The sequence below is a fragment of the Silurus aristotelis genome, assembly GCF_946808225.1.
Source record: "Silurus aristotelis genome assembly, chromosome: 14".
Classification (NCBI taxonomy): Eukaryota; Metazoa; Chordata; class Actinopteri; order Siluriformes; family Siluridae; genus Silurus; species Silurus aristotelis.
The window spans coordinates 15,676,300-15,700,853 of record NC_139587.1 but is presented as its reverse complement, the minus strand read 5'-3'; the positions used below and the strand labels follow the sequence as shown (position 1 = coordinate 15,700,853).

Genomic DNA, 24,554 nt, shown 5'->3' with positions numbered 1-24,554 from the left:
ACCGATACACAATGAAAATCAAAAGTCTACACACCCTGTTTAATATAGCAGGTTTCTGTTTCATCAAACTAAAATCATGTCAGAACGTTTCCCACCCTTAATATGAAACGACTGTATACAAATTAAATGAAAATCATTGTGAATATTTTAGAAAGAGGAAAATGTGATCAAATATAAACCTCCTGATCAATATCTTTCACCAAGTGACATAGTATGCAGCTCTGTAAGCTCTCTGGACAGCATGGTTTCAGCGTTTAGATAAATCAAACAAACAAAAAAAAAAAAAAAAAAAGGAAAGGAAATTCTACAGAAACAGCTGATCTTTATTTGGGGGTTAATAAATAAAAAATTGCATTCATGACAATTGTTAAATTTTAATTTTGCTGATTGTTGTGATAACGTTTTATCTATTTTGGATTAATCACATAAAACTAATTTTATATTTATATATATATATATATATATATATATATATATATATATATATATATATATATATATATATATTTTTTTTATACACACACAATTTTTGTAAAGAGTGTCCTGATACAGTGGAAGTAAATACATCTCTTCAGTTAAAAATTCATCAATAAAATCTCAGATTTTATTGTTAAAGAAAAAAAGAAAAATCAGATGCACTGTAACATAAAATAAAATAAAATGAAAAAAAAAAAAAAAAAATACATCATTCCCATTCACCCAAAGAAATCCAAAAATTAAAAATAAAAGGGGGTGTGTACCATTTCCCACAGCGTGTTCACAGTATTATAATTATTAGACATCTTTATTTGTCTTTTCCTAGACCAGGCATCAATTTAATTATACTAACCTTAGTATTATTTGCATACCAAAATCTACTGTTGTAGTCCGTCAGTCATAAATAATATATCTTAACACAAGTAAAATTAATGGTCCATAGTAGTTACCTCCTTTGAAAGAGACAGGGTTAGAAAGGAAGGGAGGGAAGGAAGAAAGAGGGGGGGGGGGGGGGGGAGACACACGACTCATTTAAACATGGCAGCACAGCAGGTCATGTGGCAAATGGAACGGTATAGGAGATGGGATTAGGGCCCCTTGTGAAACAGAAAGATGGCTTCTCCTGTTTTCTGCGTGCCACCTGACTACAGTGTATCTTTAAGACATTAAAACAAACGTATCAGCTGAGGGGAAAAATGAAAATAAAAATAAAATGACGAGTTGGCACAGTCCTTAGACTTCAAAGTAGTAACCACGTTGAGATGCAGATTTGTACAGCATACTGACATGTGCACAGAAAAGAAAAGAAAAGAAAAAAAAGAAAAGAAAAAAAAAAAAAAAAACGACGGAAAAACGGTTTATACGCCCATTCCAACCGAGGAGCTTACTGATGCAGAGAAAGAAAAAGACGGCAAACCAGGCAAGGGGAAGCCCTTTGTAATGCTAGTCTCAGTGAAAGTTCTCGAGCTTGCGTAACCTCAGAGGATTGGACTGCAATGCCTGAGGAGTTGGGGTAGGAGCTTCGGGCTCAGGTGAGCTGAAGAGCACCCTGCCTCGGTGGTTAAACAGGTAGAAAGACGGGTGGTTTCTCAACGTGTTGAATGTTCTGAAGAGAGAAAGAGGACGGGGTTTATGTTGAACACCAAATTTCAGATGCTGTCTTACAAGGATTAAAAAAACCCAAAACAAATAAAACTGAAGAATAATAGTGCACTTTACTTACTTGTGTTTAAGCTCTGAAGATGCGTCCATGTCTTTAAACTCGCCCGAGATGTGGACTATTCCACAACATGTAACCACAAACGCTAACAATGTCTGTAATACTATCTGTAAGCACAAAACATATATATTATTAAACATGAAATTAAATATTTTTACCGATTTTATACTTGTCCCGTTTTGATCCTATGGATTCTAATGCAAACTCCGAAACATGGAGCAAAAACTTACATCTATTGGAAGGGTTTCATTCTCTTTTTCTGTCAGACGCATGTAGGATCGATCTGGAAAAACATTGCAAGCAAATATACATGATTGTAATACTTATGATTTAAATTACATTTCTATCCAACAAGAATATATTACAAAACAAACTACAAATAATAATCGATAATGAAATTTTGTCGTCAACGGATGCTGTTATCGATTAGTTGGGCTGCTCAAGTTACGGGTTTGCGTTACGGTAAGATAACAGCTACCCGCGAAAATGGTGGACAGTACAGGCTCAACCGGCAGCAGGGAAAAGTGTGCGTCCCAACTCATCCAAGGCATGGGAACATTTTATATTAAATTGTAAATGGAAAGAAAACACACTGGTGTCACAGATGAAGGTAAAACATCAACGGTGAGCAAAAACTATAATTCTCAGTATATAAAAATGATATAGATTAATGAAGTGTTATTATGTAAACTGGTAAATTCGGGACAGTCGCACTGGATCTGTTCTGTCGTGACTCGAGAGCTTCGGGTTGCACAATCGGCTCGCTCGTGACATAGTGATGGATTTGTTCAAAGGAAAAATCCCCCATGCGCTCCTTAACAAGCAGCCACTATAAGCTTTAAAATGGCGAAAGTAAAGAGTGTTAAACTCTATATTGATTTTGCATTGTTTACGTACACTTTTATTCACAAATACCCTGAATTCTACTTTTATACAGTTATAATAAGCAATACATCCAATTGTTTCATTTGATTAATTGTAAATAATAATAACAACATTCAATACAGTAATCCCCTGATAAACTGTGATAAATGGACGCCACCCCAAAAATGCTATTTTATGTATACAGTGCTGAATTAACATTTTACTTCATTTTATAATTAATAATTATATTCCTATTTATTAAATTCATTATTTAAACATAAAACTCCATAAAAACAATTCCCTATAAGTTTGTTGGCCTATCGTGCTGTCCGCTAGAGACTGGGAAAGTCAACCAAACAAATGAGTTATGTTAACCTTAGTAAACCTTTCTGCCACGCTATAAAGCAAAACCAAAGGCTTTCGGCTGATGTACTTTACACGTTGTGTCCTTTATCGGCAACGTAATCTGTGTAAAATCTAATCAGAGACCGATGCAGTGCTTCAGAACTGTATTTGACCTGATATTTGGTACTGCTAGTGGCAGTTGTTGTCAAATCTGCGATCTAAATGCTGACTGCAGCATCAGGAACAGTCAGGAACTGTACCTACATAAACACCTTTATCTTAGACATCGCACTTGTATTACATTACTGCATAAAACAGGTTATTTGATCACTTTTTTCCAGAAATGGCAAGTTTTACTGGACAGCTTTCTGCAGAAAAGATTCACGTGCAAGTCATTCTCAGGCACACAAAGATGCACTGCCTTTTCCAAAACCTTAAAGCTATTTATTCATGAAGTAAAGCTATTGGGTCTTTGATCCTTTTTTTTTTTTTATTACACGTTCTTTTATTTTTTGGTGTTGTAGCTTAGTCCAGCATGCATAGCAATGTACGAGAAATTGGTTTTCATACACAGTTTTTACTGAACAACAGCACAGACGAGAACACTTCTTAGTTCACACGGTCATATGACGAGTGTTAAGGAGTGTAAATATTTATGTGTGATTCATTCTCAGGCTTTTTAAAAACCTAAAAGCTCTGAGAAGCCCAAGTGGCTTCACAAATCCCCAGTGGTTTACACAGCAAATGCTTTGATGTCTTTTATTTTGCACGCTCGTGAAAAACCCATTATCACTAGTTATAGCCATTATTGCTTTCTCGTTATTAGTGTACATGCAGTATACTTGGCTGTTAGATAGATAGATAGATAGATAGATAGATAGATAGATAGATAGATAGATAGATAGATAGATAGATAGATAGATAGATAGATAGGACAGACAGACAGACAGACAGACAGACTATAATTAGCTTGCCAGCTACTGAGGCAAGAACTATCTTTATGGCAAGAACAGTTTATAAGAACAAGAATACCATAAAATCACAAATAAATAAATATAGCACAAGACAATTTTACAATATCAATAGAAATGTCTGTTTTATAAAATGCAAAGCTTTTGTGCTTATAATAATTATGAGTTTAATATCTTAAATCTGTACCCTGCTGGGTAATGAATATTTTTGGAAAGATGGCTGCCTCGGTGTGGCGCTCTGCAGTTGCTTTACTGTTTTTGTTATTTTGTCCAGTCTTTTGTCTTTCATGTATAGTTTTTTTTTTTACCAGGGACGAACTGCTGAACATTCGCCAAAACACACCACACCATCTTTTACCGACTATCTGGACATTTTGCTGGACATTGTAGTTAGCCGAGCAGTTTCGCTCTTCAAGCGTTTTAAAGACACATAAACGAAGGAAAGTGAGCTGGTGCATTGGTCAGGCTTTAGAACCACGCTGCCTAGTATCTATCTGGCGAAGCTCCATTTTGGAGACAACTTTCAAAATTCTAACAGCCCTGTACACCAACATCTGCACCTCTACAGACCCTCTGTCAAGCTCCTGAAGTTTGCAGACGACACTACAGTCATCATTAACGACGGTGACGAGTCTGCATTCAGAAGCGAAGTTCAGCAGCAGGCTGTCTGGTGCGGTCATAACAACCTGGAGCTCAATACGCTCAAAACAGTGGAGATGATATTGGATTTCAGGAGAAACCCCCCTGCACTCCCCCCAGTCACCATCATGAACAGCACTGTGGCAGTAGTGGAGTCATTCGGGTTTCCTGTGCACCATCACCATCTCTCAGAGCCTGAAGTGGGACAATCAAATCGACCCAACAGACGATTGGTGAAGGAAGATCAACCTGCCACAGGAGCTGCTCAAACAGTTCTATTCAGCCATCATCCTGTCTGTCCTTGCACTTCGAAAACCATCTGGTTTGGCTCAGCAACACAATCAGATATCAGAAAACTACAGAGGACTACAGCTAAAAGGATTATTGGTGCTTTCCTGCCCCTCTACAGGAACTGTACACACCCAGAGAGAGAAAAAGGGCTCGGAAAATCACCCCGGATCCCTCACATCTAAGCCATATGTTTGTTTTTGTTTTGTTTTTCTTACTTTTGCCATCTGGCCGACGCTACAGAGCACCAAGCACCAAGACTGCCAGGCACAGGAGAAGTTTCTTTCCTCCGGCAATCTACCTCATGAACACTTAAATGCTCCCCATTGTGCAATAAAATTTAAACATATTTGAAATACCACTTTTACCAATCTAACTCTGTACTTTTTGTGCAATAATTGCTCTTTTACTTCAATTTTACTTTAGAAAATGTGCAGCTGGAAGCTTTTTATCACCAAAACAAATTCTTTGTAAGTGCAAACATACTTGGCACTAAAGCTCTTTCTGATTCTGAAACACTTTAGTGCATGTGTGTCAAACTCAAGGCCCGCGGGCTAAATGTGGTCCGCCACGTTATTTTTTTAGCTGAAAAGGTCTGATTATCTTATAATATATAAGTCAAGCGGGCGCATTGACCATAAACTACATTTCCCATAATGCATGCCGATCGCGTTACCCATGAAGTGACGGCATCCCACCACTAGATTGCAGTGTTTTCACATCAGTGCCATTTTCCAAATGAAGAAATACAATGACCCCAAAATGTCCAGGAAGAGAAAAATTGATACAGATGAAAGGCTGTTTCAAGAAAGATGGGAAGGCGAATATATGTTTGTGCTTCAAGGAGAAAAACCGGTATGTAAAGTGTACAATCTCCGTCGGCATTTTACCACCAAACACGGAGCTAAAAGTACGCCAAAGTAAGCCTTCAAAAACAAAAAATGGTGAAAGAATTAAAAGAAAAATTGCGTTTGTTTATGCAGACAAACGTTCACTGTAATCAAACCATCCCTCATTAGTTAGCTGTATGCCCTTGCAAACAATTTTGAACAAAGTTAATTTCATAACTTGTTATTTATCCTTATTCACTTGGATAGTTTGATCGTTGATTGATGGAGCAATGTGGGGTTCATAAGCTGTTGAGCGGATTTGTTATAACAGAGCAACAAGCAAACATTTCTTTTAACATTTATGCAAATGTATATGTAATATTTGTAAGTTGAATAATACAAATCCAGAGTTATTTAACATTAAGGAGTAGTTGCATTGATTTTACATAATATTTAGCTATATTTATATCGCCTCAAAGTTACATCTGGCCCTTTGAGGGGAAACCGTAATGCTGATGTGGCCCTCTGTGAAAAAGAGTTTGACACCCCTGCTTTAGTGGATCCCTGCTTTAGTGGATCCCTGCTTTAGTGGATCCCTGCTTTAGTGGATCCCTGCTTTAGTGGATCCCTGCTTTAGTGGATCCCTGCTTTAGTGGATCTTCGGGTGCAACAAGGAGCATCCGATGCTTTATAGACATATCAGACGGATTAGTATTGGCTGCGGTGTTGATTTAAACTGGATTTAAGCTTTAACACTGTAAAATGATCCGGCTCACAAGCTGCTTAAGTTTGACACGAGGAGCTGCAACTTACAACCTGAGACCAATCATTTACAGACATTTCACTAACATGATCCAGATCCATTAGTCAGCAAGCCTGGAACATCCTGCCAAGTACTTGTTTTTAATATAGTTTATTATTATTATTACAATTACAACTTGTAATAATAGTAATATTACAATTAATATTACTATTACACGGGTGCTGGTACATCTTTTATATAGTTATTTAGAGTCCCAGGTGTATATCCGCAATCACGTTTTGCCTCGTTAATGCACCCTAATGTTCATTTCACAGAATCCCACCTGACTACACGATTGTGAAACTAGCCTTAATATTATTTTTACACCAGGTTGTTTGTACTTTGTTTGTATATCTGTGAACTAGCAGCTGTAACATTTTCGCTTTTGGATGAATATATTAATATTTCTGAATCTATTGATCTATTAGCAGCTCGATGGCCACTGAACCGAAGCGACTGAACGCCGTTAATCTGCTTCATTTCCATTGAGCGCAGCCGCTAGCTGTCATGCTAACTCTCCGACTAGCTTGATCGGGCCATTCTCTAGCATGTGCTTAAAAAAAAGATCTACCGTGTTAAATTTCGTTTAGTTTCTCTAGAGAAATCGTTTTTTACTCACGCTGCGCCGCAGAAAAAGCTGCATGAGCCAAGGCGAAGAGTCCTAAACCAACAACACCTTTCCAAAAGGACGAAGCCATTTTCCATGTAAGCGCAGAGAACCGCTTTCCGTCGGCTACGGCAAGTACGCAGCGTGAAGCCGGCTTCAAAAACTACTTCCGGTCACCACTTCTGGTTTGTATCCGGTATGAAACAAGAAGGGGGGCATTAAAATAGATTCGCAGCGATTCGTAGAGGGGACGAACTGCGAGTCAGTGCGGGATAGATTTAATACAGGTATATATATATATATAAAGTTAGATGTTTGGTTCCACACATTTCTGCTTTTCGCGTTCTGTGACGCCATTTAAAAGGGGGCGGAGTCAGTGCAAGATTCAGGAACAATCTGTATATTATATAGTGAGCAGTCATCCAACCTGTAAGGTTTTAACCTGAAAGCGATGCCAACATGCTCTCTCCGCGGAAACACTTCGATATTAATGGAGCGTGGGGGAAACTGCCCTTGTGCTTTTTGGCTATTCTGTCCGTTTGTATGTGTCTCTGCCGAGCAGAATACAGTTCAATGGAAAACATCGTGACTGAGAAAAAGGCTGAAGAAAGCCATCGACAGGACAGTGCCGACCTGCTCATTTTCATCCTTCTCCTCACCCTCACCATCCTCACAATATGGCTCTTCAAACACCGCAGATTCAGGTTTTTACACGAGACTGGCCTGGCGATGATCTATGGTGAGAGCAAGCAACATGTCTATCTTATCGCCTTCTGCAACCTTCAGATTCGAGCTCAGATCAAACAGCTTGGCTAAACACTGAGCCCAAATGCTGCTCTGTCAATTATTGTGCTGCAGACGAACCCAGGTTATGTGTTTATGGAGGCTTTATAATGACAGCTGGTAATAAACTGGTTATCATGTAACGAAAGGGCTCGATCTGATCCAGTACACTGCAGGCCACATATGTAAAACGCTAGTTGGCTAGGTTGTTTTTCTGCCAAACAATTAGCTTTGTACATTTTTGTTTCCGTTCTTGACATTGCAAACCAAAGCAGGATTAGTTAAAAATCTTCTGCCCTTTTACTGTAACTGGAGCTTTCTAGATGTGGGAGAACATTTATGAGAACCAGGAGCTAAGTCTCTTGTCCACATAAGACATACAGTTTACATGCTGCTTAGGATTGTGTGCAGGTTTAATACTGGAATACAAAATAGCATCATGTTTATAAATGACCATTAATAATTTTAACAGTGAATACCTAAAGTACAGAATACTAATTAAGAATAATTTAAAAAGCAGTTTAAAGCTGCTTATAAATCTGAATCTGTGATCTGTTCAGGACAGCGGACAGTGCCGGGTTCTGAAACATCATACCCTGTCTGATCAAATCTGTCACCTCTTTCGTGAAACATCATTGTTCTCTCACTTGTTTTGTGTCACTAGGATTGCTGGTTGGGGTTGTGCTGCGTTACGGGATCCACGTGCCTCGTGACATCAACAATGTTACGATGAGTTGCCATGTCAATGCCAGTCCACCCACGTTGCTGGTTAACGTAAGTGGCAAGTTCTACGAGTACACACTGAAGGGTGAGATCAGCGCCAACGAAGTCAAAGATGTCCAGGACAACGAGATGCTTAGGAAGGTAAATCGTGGGCAGGTTGTAGCCCTCTCATGATTTGTTCCTTGAAATTCTTTCCAGTTTCATAACATTGTATAGTGTTAGATGTTTGCTTTTTTTCAGGTGCTTTCATAGCTATGGAACTGTCACTAAAAAGCTGGTACACTTTTAGAGAAAAATTTCAGACAGAGTTCACTGCATGACTAGGGTCTCCCAGTATTTCTTAATAGCAAAAGCATTTTACCTCAGACTACATATGATCACTGTCTGAAAATGAGAATCAATGATCATCATTCATTCATTCATTGATTCATTCAGATGTTGTACATTGTACATGCGAACCCTGCAATATTTTAGTATTAAGAAAGTGCTGCATAATAGTAGAAAGGAGTGAAAAGAAACATTTATCACAAAGAGAATTATTTTGGATTCATCAGATCATTTGACACTTTTAATAGGAATTTAAAAGAATAATACAACTGTAAGCTTTTCTTGTAAATTAGAATATCATATGACTCAACTGCTGGTTAGAAACAAAAGCCACTGTTTATATTTCCACTTGTGCACTTACTGTTTCCAATGCTTTAGGTGATTGATCTGGTTCTATGGTTATATGTTTAGGTGACTGCACATTATTATGTTTGTCCTGGTAAAGATCCATAGTTGCACAGAGGCATTGTCTCTTCATTGTACCAAATACATTTTTTTAATTTTTAATTACTCGTTTTATATTTTAGAATTGTGAATTTGTTACGGAGCACATGCCAGAAAATGCGTATTATTTTTACTCTGCTGCAGATGTAAACATACGTATAACACGCACAATTTTGAGGTAATGTGTTTATAATGGCATAATCATATTACAGGTTTATCACTGCATCATAACTCTTTCTGTTACAGGTGACCTTTGACCCAGAGGTGTTTTTTAACATTCTGCTGCCTCCAATCATATTTCATGCGGGATACAGCTTAAAGCGGGTATGATATCTTTTTTAATATTGCATAGAAAAAAATGTGGATATAAGAATTAGCATTTTTTTATACTTCAATATAAATGTCAGTTATTTAAACCCAGGCTAAATAGGTCCTTGACAGTTTGTCATAAATTATTATTATTATTATTATTATTATTATTATTATTATTATTATTGCCTGTGTTTCAGAGACATTTTTTCAGGAACATGGGCTCCATTTTGGCCTATGCCTTTGTTGGAACTGTGGTGTCCTGCTTCATCATTGGGTCAGTGTGCTTCATGAATTTTTCAGTATCTTTTCTGCAGTGGCTCTTTTTGGTGTCTGAAGTCATGAACACGGGTTAAAACTAATGGTACTGCCTTTCCAGCTCACTGATGTATGGCTGTGTGATGCTTATGAAGTATACTGGCCAGCTGGCAGGAGACTTCTTCTTCACTGACTGCCTATTCTTTGGTGCCATCGTTTCAGCCACAGATCCAGGTGTGTCCTTAAAGATTTCCACTGCCAAATTGGAATTTGGTTCATGAGGCTTGGAGGTGTTCCCTAAAAATAAATCTATAATAGTAGGAGTGGTATAATCGTAGATATAATATCTGTACATGCATTAGTATAGATGATGCAAAAACAACATTTCTATTTTGCATGTGATCTTTGTGCTGGTCCGGGACATAATGAAACTATAATGTGAGATCTTTTATTAATTTATATTGTATATATATTTATATAGTTTTTCATACAAGGTAATGTCTGATTGATGTAAAACATGCTTAGGTATGATGTGCTATAGCTATAAATCTCAATATAAAGACTAAAGCTTGTATTTTGTATTCTGTAAACTTTGCATTCTAGTGACCGTCCTGGCCATTTTCAACGATTTACAGGTGGATGTCGACCTCTATGCTCTGTTGTTTGGAGAGAGCGTGTTAAATGATGCTGTTGCTGTGGTGCTTTCCTCGTAAGTCCCATTTGCTACCAAAATTCATATATATATATATATATATATTATATAGTAGTCAAAATTTGATTATGGTGTGGGAGGAATTGTGCAGTCATGATTTTAGTCCACTTCAAGAAACTTTTCTGACTGTTCACCTTTTTGTTGTAATGAATGTATTTCCATTGTAATGCTTGTGGATCTCTCAGTGATGATGCCACCATTCACAGTTTACTAAGCATAAAATTGCGGTAAATCGTATGCCATGGCCATATCATGTAATCATATCATTTCAAATAAATCATATGCTATATCAGTCCGGTTGAAAATTGCTATGGAATTCTTGGCAGACATTGTTGACTATCATCATTAAAAACTCCAGTTGAAAGAGAATATAATTTTTGGTAGACATATAATTTTTCATCCCTATAGTACAATTACAGGGAAATGTGTAATACCATATGAACATTTAAACTCCTCTATTGTCTTCTGATGGCCCAGAATGTTAGTAAGACATTTTTTGTCCTGTTTCCATTTAAATTGTGCATGTTTTAAAGGCATATCCAAATTGTGTCAGGTTTGTAATACACAACTTTAGTTGTTTTGTTGTTTGATCTCAAAAGTAAATTATATTAGTTATAATGTAAATGGTAAGCATCTATACAAGTAACTAAATTAAAAGGGATTTAATAGCTGACCAGTGTATCCTGATAAATGATATATGTTTGCCAAAACCACTTGCTGTATAATCTCAATGTGGGCTAAACAAAAGATTAGATCTTATTTGCATTACACAATAAATAGTCAGCAGAAACACTGTCAAAGAAACCAGAATGAGGTATGAAGCAAAACAATGTCTCTATGCTCTAATTTAATGCTAGCACACACAGTTGTATTTATTATTTTTATGCATTTTTGGGTAAATTAATAAAAATGTCTAGACAGGCAGCAATAAAGAAAATGACCTGAATTATAACACTCAGCCTAAATTAGATTTGTTTTTCTTGTGGTCTGTGTGAGCATTGGAGTGGAGAGGCAACCAATTGATTTTCCACCTTGTATAAGTGTGTAACCCAACAGTCTGCTGGAGTATGTCAAGTAAAACGGTTGGGATTTATAGACGTAGGATTTGACCTACAGATAACACTGGGAACCAGCCCAAGCACACCATTTAATATTTAAAAGTGGTCACGTTAAAATGATGTAATTGAAAGACAAACATCATGGAGAGACTGGAACACATATTCGGTATCAGTAGTGGATTGTCCACAGGGATATGGAGCCGGTTATAAAGTGTTTTTTATATATAATATATATTACTGTGGAACCCGGTTATGTCGATGTCCTAGGGGGTCGCCAAAAAGCATCGAGGTAACCGAAAATCAAAATGGCGGCAATATATTAACGTGCTTGAAATTTCTTTATGTACATGATGTGCGTTAATAAATGAGAATGTGCATGCACGTGTTTTTGAAGGGTTTTTTTACACAACAGCGTTGCCGCGATTTGTTTGATGAAGTCATGTTATAAAAATACATACACTACATGTTTATCTGTCAGGAATCCACCTGCCACGCCCCCTTCGGCCCCCTTCAGCATGGCAGGTGCTTTCTCGGCCGCTTTCTCTGAAGCTCCCGGCTTTAATTGCGCACATATGGTGCTCGTTTAGCATTATCACCAGCTCCTATTTAACATCAACATAACCGATAAAAAATGCTTAGAAAAAGCAAGAATTTGGCGGTTCCACTTCAAAAACGTTGACTTAATAGGGTTGTCGAGGTAACCGAGGTCGAGATAACCGGGTTCCACTGTGTATATATGTGTGTGTGTGTGTGTGTGTGTGTGTGTGTGTGTGTATATATATATATTAATATATATATATATATATATATATATATATATATATATATATATATATATATATATATATATATATATATATATTAAGCCAATTAACAAAGTATATTTTTTTATTAAGTCATTATTAACAACTTTATAAATCATTAATTGAAATAATTTAATCTAAGGATTTATTAATAACCAAAGATTTTTACATTTGTTCACTTATGTAGTTGTGAATTCAGCAGCTAGCAAAATGTATCTAATATAATTATTATTACACAGAGCAGTTACCAGGGTTGTCAAATGGGAATAGACTGGAACAAGGTGCAAAGCTCTTGTTTTGTAACAAATGACCAGATTTATATCTAATAAAATTCAGCACACCGTATCTGAGTACATATGGCATTTTTATTTTAATACCCAGTATTTTTTGGATCGGTTCTTTTGTGTGATTTTTTTAAGATATTGTTGATTTGGAAAGTTTGCTCAAACCTTAGCAAATAAAGTTAATCATATTAAAAATGCTCATCTAACTTGGTTTCTTATTTGTTTCAAAAAAATCAAATTTTTGAAATAAGTTTGTGTAATTTCCACTAAGGCTGTTATATTTACATCTCTGTTATATCTACAATCTAAAAGCAATAGATCCTACTTTAGACTTGCTACATAATATGTAACTCTCAGCATACACTTCTGCTTGCAGTTCTAAAATGCTGAGCATGTTCCATTTTATTGTACTGTAGTTTATCACTAACCAAAAGCTCAACATGGTGTGGAATGTTCCTAACTCTTGTGTTTTTTTTTTTTTCCTGCTGGACTCGTGTCCTCAACTCAGAATTTTCCTTTATTACCGCCGACACAGTGGGGTGGGCCAGCACTGCTCTGGAGGTGTGGCTCAGTGCATAGAGGGCGGTAACCACGAGCAAAGATCACCCCAAAATGGGTGTGATACACAAGTAGCTTTGATTCTGCAGTTAGTTTATTTTCTTGCGTGTGCATTGCCTGGTGTAATCCAGAGTATGCAGAGCGAATGACCCACAGTCCAACCTCACATTAGATCCCATTTTACACAACGTGGTATAATTTCATTTTTCATTCCATATACTCATTCCTATTATTCACAAACTTATACTGAAGTAATGTTTCGAGTTTTATTATAACGTTGCTGTCATGTGACGTGACACGCGAGTCTGTGATCAGGAGTGGTGTAGGCACTTTTGCATGACTAATTAGTGGGATATTGAGGCTGGAGTGTGGGGATTTGCTCGCTGGATGAAAGGTTTGTTGTATTAGGGTTTGACCCGCAGCTGCTATCATCTAGAACAGTTACAGAGTGTAGCGATCCCTTTAACCTTTAAGTTGCTTAGAGCTTTCTGCCTCTGATCTACGGGGAAACAATTATACTGGATTTCCACTTAGGAAAAAAAAGTAGGTAAAGATAGCTAATATTTCTTGTTTTTGTATTATATATATATATATATATATATATATATATATATATATATATATATATATATATATATATATATATATATATTGTAATAAATAAATAAAAAGTAATGAACAACCAGTCACACATGAAGAGCCATTGTAGAAGTTTGTTTACTGTGTGATTTCTAGAACATCAACAGAAGATTAATTTGGCTGGTAGGTGTTGAGCTAGTCGTTTTGCATCCCTGAAAACAAATATCCTGGTTTAGGGTAATAGTTAGTATGGTTCAGTGTATTGGGTAGTTAAGGCATGGTGTGCTGTGCCTCCTCCTCTTCATTTTTCTCTGATCTTTGTGCTTTCCATAGAGACAACACAACATTACCATTGTTTGTGTTGTGTTCGGTTTACTTTTTCTGTGTACTTGAATATTCCTTTTCTTTTTTTAAGGCTTCAGAGAACAGTCAGAGTGTTAGGATTTGTGTTCTAATCTTCATTTGTCTCTCTGTTTAGGTCTATTGTTGCATATCAGCCCCAGGGAGACAACAGTCATACATTTGAAGCAATGGCCATGCTAAAGTCGTTTGGTGTCTTTCTGGGCGTCTTCAGTGGTTCCTTTGCTCTTGGAGTGGCTACTGGTATAATGACTGCCTTGATATCCTTCAGATTTTTAACAATTTGTGTAAAAATATTCTGCTAAGGCCTACATGTATACTCATTGCTCAATATAATATCATGCAAGATTTTGCAATTGCAGGCAAATTTTGTGGCTTGCTGGAAGTTCCCATTAAAGTGTCCATGATTCAATTTAGCCAGATAATGTAACGCAACCTAACAGGCATCAGATAGCAATTTCTAGGTAGCTGGCTTTGTTATCCAGCTTGCTCTTTGTTTTCAATATGGTGTCCAACAAGAATAGATACAGGTCATTATCATATTATGAACATTGTCAGCTATGTTAAATAGTTATTATAGTTTTTTTTTGTATATCCAGGGCTCAAGGCCTAAATAGAATGTGTATTGTATAAAGCCAAGTAAGGCTCCTTAACTCTTTCTCACGTTACCAAATTCACCAAGTTGCGGGATTTTCCACTGCTAGAAACGGCCCTCTTCTTCCTCATGTCCTGGAGCACATTCCTGTTGGCTGAGGCATGTGGCTTTACAGGTGACTTGCTTTAATTCCAACAGTAATTCTGCTTGTCTTAGTATTTAAAATGTGGTTGGATTGTAATGTGGTTTATTGTTTGTTGTATGCGTAGGTGTGGTAGCGGTTCTTTTCTGTGGAATTACCCAGGCTCATTACACCTATAACAACCTTTCCCCAGAGTCACAGGACCGGACCAAGCAAGTAAGACCCATCATTAACTTAAATGTCTAGACATGCAAATGCCATTGAGTAGCATTTATTGGGCAACATGTTAACAGTGAACAGTCAGTTGACATTTGAAGTTGATGTGTTGGAAAAAGGAAAAATGGGCAAGTGGAAGGATCTAACAAGGGCCTGACTGTGATGTTAAGACCACTAGGTAAGAATCTCTAAAGTATCAGGTTTTGTGGAGTGTTCTGGTATGCAGGGGATAATGGCTACCAAAAGTGGTCAAAGGAAGAAAAACTGGTTAAGGGTCAAAGGTCCTCGAGGCCCACTGATGCGCATAGGAAGCAAAGGGTAACTAATCTAGTCCAATTTCACAGAAGGTGTGTCACAGAAAAGGCAGGTGTTTGTGGATTTATGGATGATGTGTGTATTTAAAATGAGCTGCCTTCTTATTTAAAATTTGTTGCATTTCCTAAACTCCTAAATTTTTTTAAATTGTCTTTTTATATATTTTTGATTATTATTAAATGTAAACAATATTTTGCTTTGGTTTCTTATTTTTAGTTATTTGAGCTGCTAAATTTCCTGGCTGAGAACTTCATCTTTTCCTACATGGGCCTGACCCTGTTCACCTTCCAGAACCATGTCTTCAACCCAATTTTCATCGTGGGAGCATTTGTATCCTGTAATGCTACCGAGATGAAGAAAAATATGACTTTAATCTTCTAGTTAGTGATTTATTGAATTTATGTAAGTATGTGGGTAGTGCATGTTTGTGTGCACATGAAGATGCTGATCAAGGCCTGATTTAATTTATCATCAAATCAGGTTTTCTAAAATCACACAAAATTGTCTTCAAAAGAATGAGATTGTCAGTGCTCAAGTTTAAATCTGAGGTTGACTTCATTTTGGATCATTCAACTGGGGAAGTGGCTAGTAACCAACTACTGAGTGTATTGTTTGTTCTGTTCTCTCTGTGTGTGTGTGTGTGTGTGTGTGTGTGTGTGTGTGTGTGTGTGTGTGTGTGTGTGTGTGTGTGTGTGTGTGACTGTGACTTCTCTTATTGAAACATGGGAAATAACCTTTGCTTAGGGTTTTTTGGTTCCTTAATGACTTTAATGTTCCAGTTGGCCATTTTCTTGGGCCGTGCAGCTAATATTTACCCGCTCTCCTTCCTGCTCAACTTGGGCCGCAGGAACAAAATAGGTTCCAACTTACAGCACATGATGATGTTTGCAGGTTTGTTGATTGAGTGAAATTGTACTTAAGTAAAAATGAAATTGAATTAATGTTTTTAAATAAGCCTTATGTAATAGAATAACTGTGTAGCCCATCTGTTGCTTTGGGACAGTGCATCAGGTTGTTCAATTATTAAGGGAGTAAAACAATATCAAATGCTTTCTCAAAGAAGGTTTTTACTTTTTTTCTTGCTCAGGTCTCAGAGGGGCCATGACTTTTGCCCTTTCTATCAGAGACACAGCCACATACGCACAACAGATGATGTTCTCCACCACACTGCTGGTGGTTTTCCTCACTGTTTGGGTATGCGGAGGAGGCACCACTCAGATGTTGTCTTTCCAGCGCATCCGGTCAGTCCTGCATATTTAGACATCTGCCTTTTTTGTGTACAACCTGAATTCCGGAAAGTTGAGATGCTATATAAAATGTAAATAAAAACAGAATGGTATAGTTTGCAAACCATCAAATTGGCCATCAAATTCAAAATGACCTTATTTTGTCTTTAAAATGGTACATTTACTCAGTTTAAATATTTAATGTTTTCTATGTTTTACTGTGAATACATTAAGGGTTTATGAGTTTTTTCAAATCTTTGCATTTCTTTTTTATTTCCATTTTACACAGTGTCCTAACTTTTTTGGAATTGTATCTAGTCCACATATTATGGTCCCCTGGTGGTCTAGTGGTTAAGATGCAGCGCTCCCACCGCTGCGACCCGGGTTCGATTCCCGGTCAGGGAACCATCCCCAGCCACTCTTAGTGCCGGTCCCAAGCCCGGATAAATTGGGGAGGGTTGCGTTAGGAAGGGCATCCAGCGTAAAACATGTGCCAAATCAAACGTGCGGAGGATCTGCTGTGACGACCCCTAACGGGAGAAGCCGAAAAGAAAGTTTTATCTAGTCCACATATTCAGAGACATTTTTAATTGTTTCCAGCTCTGCTTATTTATTGGTTTTGTGGTCAGTGATACGGAAGATGTAATGCAATGCCTATTCTCCTTTTCAGAACCAAACAACCTCTAACCAATACCGCTTTATAAGTTATATCTAAAAATGTATAATGGCAGCAAGAGAATCAGGATGTTTGGGTCATTGATTATAATGAAGTTCCTACTGTTGGAGTAATATAAATTGTTTGTTCATTTTGATTTTTGTTCTAACAGTGTTGGAGTGGACTCGGACCAGGACAATTCGGTAAATGCTTTTGTTTTTACTTATCCTGAAGACTTGTATGGGTTTTAATGCACTATAATGTATATTAACCCTAATGCTCTCTGTAGATTGGCCCCCTTGACGGATTGGAAAGGAGGAGCACCAAACAGGAGAGTGCTTGGTTGTTTAGAATTTGGTACAACTTTGACCACAAGTATCCTTTGTGCCATGACTCTAAAGCAGATGGTATTGAATTATAATAATAAAAAAAAAAAATCAGATTTTATATCTAGAACTATGTTTGCTTTTATGCAATATATTCTGTTATTGTAGTGTTTATTATAATACAAAGGCTTAAATCTGTTTGTCTTATTATATTTTTTTTATGACCTAAACTCTGATATTCTTTAGTGTCATTAATCTGCCATTATTGATTTTATGCACACTATTCCTTGACCACCTTTCCCACAGCTATCTTAAACCCATTCTGACTCACAGCGGGCCTCCACTCACAGCCACCCTGCCATCCTGCTGTGGTCCACTGGCCCGATGCCTCACCAGCCCACAGGCGTGTGAGGTCAGCCTCATACACAACTGATTATTTTTAATGACCTCCCTCTGAAAGAAAAGCGTTAGCTTTTTTTGTGGCATTTTCATTAACATTTTTGTGTCAGTTAATTTCATTTTTAACTCTAGAGTTTTAACAAGAAACTGTATAATAAAAGTAAAAGAGACAACGCTAAAATTCATTATTTCATCTGTAATCCCAGCATCAATGGAAGGTAATAAAAAGAGAGCATAGATTGTGGGTAAAATCATCAGGAACATAGATGTCAACATTGATGTTTTGGAAATGTATACACATATTTAGAGTGGCAAGTTGATATAGTAAGCAGCTTGGATGCCTCACAGCTCCAGGGTCCCTGGTTCAATTCTGAGCTCTGTGTCTTTTTGTGTAAAGCTGCTGTGTAGAGTCTCTGGTTTCTTTCCACCTTCACAATAATATATGCCAGTAGGTTCCCTTGGTTTGACTGTGTGTGTGTGTGTGTGTGTGTGTGTGTGTGTGTGTGTGTGTGTGTGTGTGTGTGTGTGTGTGTGTGTGTGTGTGTGTGTGTGTGTGTGTGTGGGTGTATGTGTGTGTGTATGTGTATGTGTATGTGTGTGTGTATGTGTGTGTGTATGTGTATGTGTATGTGTATGTGTATGTGTATGTGTATGTGTATGTGTATGTGTATGTGTATGTGTGGGTGTGTGTGGGTGTGTGTGGGTGTGTGTGCCCAGTGCTTTGCAATGGCCTGGCTTCCCATCTACACACACTTCAGACTTCTATTATGTCATGAAAAATTCGAAATGATTTGTGAATATTACCTTATAAGGAGAAATTTTTTGAACGGTAAGAAATTGGTCTCCCATCTACACACACTCCTTGAGCCATCTCTAGAAACATTAAAACATCTTATTGATTGGTGAATATTACCTTTAAAGGAACAATTTCTTGTACCGTACTTTTGCTATTTACTCTAAAGTTGTGCCGTCAATTTGAATGACTGCACTTCACGTTTTGATTGGAGTTAAGTATGTAGCCATGAAAGCACTTGTCAGATCCAAAATAACTGCACTCTTACATACTTCACTGATTGCTTCATCTTCTCCATGCAGAACGAGGGCCAGCTGAAGGACGATGATTCAGACCTTATCCTGAACGACGGGGACATCAGCCTGACTTATGGGGACATCGCAGTTAGCACAGATGCGACAGGCGCACACATGATCAGCATTCCGGCCGGTGCAGCGGGTGTCTACTCTGATGAGGCTCTGGACCGAGAGTTGACCTTTGGCGACCACGAGCTGGTGATTCGAGGCACACGCCTTGTGCTACCCATGGATGATTCAGAGCCGCCTCTACGCCACCGGGAGATTTGAGCTGCATGTAAATTAAATCTTGAAGGAAGTCAAAGGCTTTCCTGCCCCTCTTTCCATCACCAACACAGTCCGGAGCGATCTCTCTCTCTCTCTTCTCGCTCTCCCTCTCCCCTTTTTTTTCTCTCTCTATCACTACCACTATCTTCTTTCTGAAGTAGCTGGTTTGATGTCTCTACCTCATTTGTCATTTTGTTTCTGCTTCTCTAAACACGACTTGTGAAACCTTGTCAGTTCTTGCCATCCATTTTTTGCCATTTTTGTCCGCACAGCTTGACTGTTAAACATATTATGGCATCTTCAGGCAGTGTGACATTGTCTGTCTCAGAGGGTTAGAGTGAGAAGTGATAGAGCAGTGCTTTCTTGTCTGCATAATAAGGTGTGAAATAGCTGTCCATGCAAATTCTTGCTTCCTGTTGGTGTGTGAGACATAGTTCAAAAAGTGTATTCGGGCTTGTGCAGTGGAAAAAAATGCTCTTAGACTTTTAAACTGCCTTCTTTATCTGAACATCAGATCAGAGGCATGGTACCCTGATGGCTCAGTGTTTGTTATGTGGTTGCAATCAAGTGCCTGTCGAATGTAATTTTGACTTATTCTTGGAGCAAAACAACACTGCCATCCACTAGAGGGAGGCCTTGTATCTTAATACTGAACTTTGTGCTGTCAGCTTCAATTTGGCAACATGAGGGACTTGCTGTAGTTTTGACTGGCTGCTGAGGGATGTCTGTACAATCAGAAGGCCCAGAGCTCACCTACTGACCTTAGACTGTGACTCCGGCGGTCTTACTTCAAAGAACACAAACATGTATATGGTGTAAAGTGTTCTTTCAGTGGGATTCATGGTACAAAATCTGAGGCTATGTCTTTCTGATTTGTTTGCATTTCGCAGTCACAAAAGATCAATATTAATTTTACCTGCTCTACTACTGAAATGACAGTCATGTTTAACAGTGAATGACAAATAATGTCATCTGTATTACTAATCAACCAAATAATAGATAAAAAAAAAGAGGATTCTTACCAGTGCTAGTGCAGACCTTTTAAGGTCTAAAGAAGAACATTTCACAGCAACGTGTTAGATTTTTTTTGTAGGCCTTTTGATGTACTAACCTTTGCATGAGGTGTGCTATGTGGAGATGCATCTTTGTGTTCTTTTTTTGCGCCATTTTGCATTTTTATAGGGAATTGAAACATCGTCGTCCAGGTTGGCGTGTTATGTCACTGCAGCACAAATTATATTTATTTATTTTTTTTTTTTTTAAGTATAGAGAGAGTATGGATAAAGGAGAATTTTAAGCATGATATTAAAGGGCTGAATGAACAGGTATTAATACTGTTTTAATATAGTTCTTTTGGTGGGTAAAAAAATTCTAGAGGAAATCGACCATTTCCTGTTTGAGTAAAATGTTAGGGTGTGGTGCAGCGATGAGATGAACAACGGCACTGATGGTGTGTGAGCGCAACTGCGTGTTTGTTGCAGTTGTACTGAATTGTATGTATGTATGAGATGGATGAAAAAATTTTCTTGATTTTTAATACACTGTCTATTAAAAAGGATATGAATTCAGTTTAAAAAAGTGTGAACAACCCATTAAGAGATTTGTGTTGCATTTATGTATCTTAAGAGTGTGTGTGTGTGTGTGTGTGTGTGTGTGTGTGTGTGTGTGTGTGTGTGTAAATGCTCATAAAACAAGCTGACTTTCTAGAAGGGTGGTGGTTGCCTTTAATGGAATGCACTCATAATGCAATGGGTCTTCTGAATGAAACAGTAACATAAGACACTGTATGTGTTAGAATGTTGCTGTGGATCTAGGCCCTTGATGAAAAAAGCAAGAGAGAAAAAGATGCAGAGAATGAGTGATGGGTGTCTAAAAGAAGAGTGAACAAGCTTTCAGTATAGCGTTATCTCCTGCTGTGCAGGACATTTTCCCAGAGGGCAATGTAGCATTCCTGTAGGCCTGCCTCTAGATAACATGGCCCACAGAAACAGAGTGTTTATATTTGCATGGTCACCAAATGAAGGAATTCAGTATGCTTGCAGTCTTCGCACTTTGTTTAGCTTTTTATGTCTTGAAGTATCAAATTATTTTATTGTCTGATGGTAGATGATTTTTAGGTTAAAATGGCATAAAGATGAACAGACCTGCTGTTAGACTGAGATCAGCTTTGCTCATTTGTCACGTGAAGAGAGGATTTTAGCAGATACGCTTTTCTCTGTGTTACCTTAATATCTAAGAGCAGCAGTCTAGCAATGTCATAAATATATCATACATTTATGAGCAAGAATAATTGCAAACTTGCAGACAGTGTCTTTACTTGAACCAGTGTGGTTTAAAACGCCTGTGAGGTTTAAAAAAACCCAATTGAGCTCAAAATGTTATTACTTAAAATGAGCAAGATTTGTTTTGTATGTTGTTCCTGAAATGTGTTGTAACTTCCCTAAAGACTTAATTGATGAAAAAAAAAGCTACTTAGTTACTGTTATTTCTGTTGATGTAAAATATTTCTTTAAGTAAAGTGTATTTCCCCTCCATGTCTGTTACATATTTTTGATCTTGAGTTTCTTGAGCAATGAGGGATCAGGTTCTGCTTATTACACAGTGGTAAGTCTGTGTTCAGCTCTACTGTTCTTCTGCTGCTTGTCCAGGATAACGTATAATCAGCTTCGTTGTCCATGGCCACTCAAACACTTTTATATGAGTGATCGCTTGTCCTAATTGTTTGCCCTATAACAGAAAGAAGCAGATCAACTTGCAGATTTGCCTATGTTGTGGTTTTACTGATAAGTAGCTAAGTGCTTGTCACATCATGTGCAGTCTCTGTTATTACATGTCGCAGGTACTGACTGTTTACATATGTGTAAATACGATCATCTGTTCATGTGCGTGCAATGATCAATAAATAGAAGCCTGTAATTTCAACTAAGTCTGCTTCCTTTCATTGGCTTTGGTCTGAACCGATTAGTTCATTGTGACTAGCAGAAAACGCTGCCTGGATGATTCATGCATGATCTCAACAGACTCCTTTAAGCCAATCTGATCTAAACTGAAAGCTGTTCTGTGAATGTTCTGGCAATATTCATCAAACCTCCCTACTTGAAATCATTCTGGACAAAATCACAAGCCTCAAGTGCATACTTGCACCCAATAATGAGAGACTCATTTTTCAGTGTGATTTGGTGCTTTTCCTGAAGGGGATGTATTGGAAACTTTTTGTCATGAGCAGTGTTCTAGCATGCACTTAATGTTCACTGATGTGTATGTGTAGACTCCTTTGTGTCTGAGAAGGAGATTCACTCCACAGCTGGAAAATAGAGCTCTCCAAAACAAGAGAAGCTGACTCAACCCAGCTGGGTATAACTAGTCCACAGCAAGAGATCAGGTAATGGGCTCCTTATATGGTCCGAAAGATCCACAGGAATGTGTCTTCTTATAGACGGTGTACATGATATTGGTTTCCTGAAATATATATATATTTTTTTATTGTTTTTATTTATTTATTTATTTTTGCTGGTTTATACTGCCAGTCAATTGTTTTTTAACATGTGGAGTTTCTTACTAGTGGTAATTAAATAAGGCTAAATAGTGTTCAAATAAAAATATTCAAGAATTTCATCATCTGAACATTAATTTTAGATGTTTTTTAAGAGCAAGTACAATAGTCTGGTGAAGCAGTTACTGTAGTCCTTGTATCAGCTGTAACATAGATATCGTTTTGTTTGTTTTAATTTATGTAGATTATTTTTATATCCTTGTCTTTGACCCTTTATTTTGTCAAATTATAATTCTCATTTTAAAATACTGCAATATTAAAAGAAACTCGTTTCTTGAAGGTTAAAGAACGCTAGTGCTCAAAAAATACATCTAGTTTGTCAATATTTATCAGTGTAGAGTTTAGCATACTATATATGTTTCTTCAGTTGTCTCAACTATTAGGGTGGGAACAGTGTTTATAGAAAATCTTGGCTGTGTCACAAATAAGAAAATTACTTCAGCCAAGCTTGTCTGATTGGAGTGTGCCTGCCTATGCAGTCAGTAAGTAAGAAAGACAGTATAATATCCAACAGAGAAATGAGAGCCAACATAATTTCCAAACTGATTTTGGGCTTGTGTAGAGGGATTTGACTCAATGCTACCCAAAGTGATCTACAATAACTCCTGGTCAAATCCAGTAATGTTTATATCAGTCCACATGTTTGCAAAGTACTTGAATGAGTCAGAGTTTCTACAAACACTTTTAGTTACCCTACAATAGATATAAAAAATCTACACTCTCTAGTTAAAATGACGGGTCTTTGTAAATATCATAAAAAAGATGAATCATGCTGGAATTCATTATATACTCAATGTAAAATGACAGCGTATAAGAATTGAGAAACAATCTGAATCCTTTTAGAAGAGAAATAAACAAAAGTACAATAATTTAGTAGCATAAATGTGCACAAACATACACTATATGACAAAAGTATCGGGACACCTGCTTTTTCAAGCCATATGTGGTTCTTCCCCAAATTGTTACCACAAAGCTGGAGGCATACATTTTTATAAGATGTCTTTGGATGTGGGATAATAAAATGTTATGCTCACTTGAAGGGGTCTCCATGAAGATATGGTTTGGAGAGGAAAATATTGTGTGGCCTGCTATAGAGCTCTGATCTCAACCCTACTAAAGATCTTTGGGATAAACTGGAATGCTGACTGCACCCCAGGCCTCCTCATCCTACATCAGTACCTGACTTTTCTAACAGCCTTGTGGCTGATGAACACAAATGTCCACAAGCACATTACAAAATCTATTGGAATCTGGCAATGGTATCTTAATTTGACAGTCTTTTTTGAAAAAACCAAACAAAAACCAAACAAAAAGTAAATTTACAGCTCGAATCTTTAATTCATTTAATTCAAACATAATACAACTAGATCAGACAATTCTTGCTTTTATAAATTCATTGGACATCTGTATTTGCATGTGGATTCAAATTTGTCAAACCATGTACAGATATGTGTAAAACTCTCAAAAAACAGTCCTTATAAAAACACAATTTGGATTATTTTCCAGTAATCCTGGACCTGGCATTAAGTAC

At 37.3% G+C, this 24,554-nt stretch overlaps 2 protein-coding genes across 2 annotated transcripts; one reads left to right on the top strand and one right to left on the bottom strand.

Annotated features, from left to right (window-relative positions):
- Positions 1–582: 582 nt before the first annotated feature.
- On the bottom strand, positions 583–7,227 carry mmgt1 (membrane magnesium transporter 1). The gene is made up of 4 exons (XM_083561433.1): positions 7,055–7,227; positions 1,927–1,979; positions 1,700–1,803; positions 583–1,582 (listed from the first exon to the last, which is right to left on the bottom strand). The coding sequence occupies exons 1-4, from the start codon at positions 7,131–7,133 to the stop codon at positions 1,426–1,428; spliced, it is 393 nt and encodes a 130-aa protein (XP_083417559.1). The 5' UTR covers positions 7,134–7,227; the 3' UTR covers positions 583–1,425.
- A 153-nt stretch (positions 7,228–7,380) lies between these two features.
- On the top strand, positions 7,381–22,392 carry slc9a6a (solute carrier family 9 member A6a). Its single transcript, XM_083561427.1, has 16 exons — positions 7,381–7,781; positions 8,490–8,689; positions 9,566–9,643; positions 9,829–9,905; positions 10,008–10,120; positions 10,490–10,595; positions 14,359–14,500; positions 14,905–15,010; positions 15,105–15,193; positions 15,725–15,838; positions 16,288–16,399; positions 16,596–16,749; positions 17,562–17,592; positions 17,679–17,764; positions 18,022–18,127; positions 19,210–22,392. The coding sequence occupies exons 1-16, from the start codon at positions 7,502–7,504 to the stop codon at positions 19,471–19,473; spliced, it is 2,058 nt and encodes a 685-aa protein (XP_083417553.1). The 5' UTR covers positions 7,381–7,501; the 3' UTR covers positions 19,474–22,392.
- The last annotated feature ends 2,162 nt before the right edge of the window (positions 22,393–24,554 follow it).

What these genes read in the sequence shown, in the direction of transcription:
- mmgt1 (XM_083561433.1), bottom strand. Translation starts at nt 7,133, where the DNA reads ATGGCTTCGTCCTTTTGGAAAGGTGTTGTTGGTTTAGGACTCTTCGCC. An exon ending in AGCTTTTTCTGCGGCGCAGC is followed by an intron (nt 1,980 to 7,054) that starts GTGAGTAAAAAA and finishes ATGTTTTTCCAG; the next exon opens with ATCGATCCTACATGCGTCTG. An exon ending in ATGAAACCCTTCCAATAGAT is followed by an intron (nt 1,804 to 1,926) that starts GTAAGTTTTTGC and finishes TTGTGCTTACAG; the next exon opens with ATAGTATTACAGACATTGTT.
- slc9a6a (XM_083561427.1), top strand. Translation starts at nt 7,502, where the DNA reads ATGCTCTCTCCGCGGAAACACTTCGATATTAATGGAGCGTGGGGGAAA. An exon ending in ACAACGAGATGCTTAGGAAG is followed by an intron (nt 8,690 to 9,565) that starts GTAAATCGTGGG and finishes TTTCTGTTACAG; the next exon opens with GTGACCTTTGACCCAGAGGT. An exon ending in CCAGCCCACAGGCGTGTGAG is followed by an intron (nt 18,128 to 19,209) that starts GTCAGCCTCATA and finishes TTCTCCATGCAG; the next exon opens with AACGAGGGCCAGCTGAAGGA.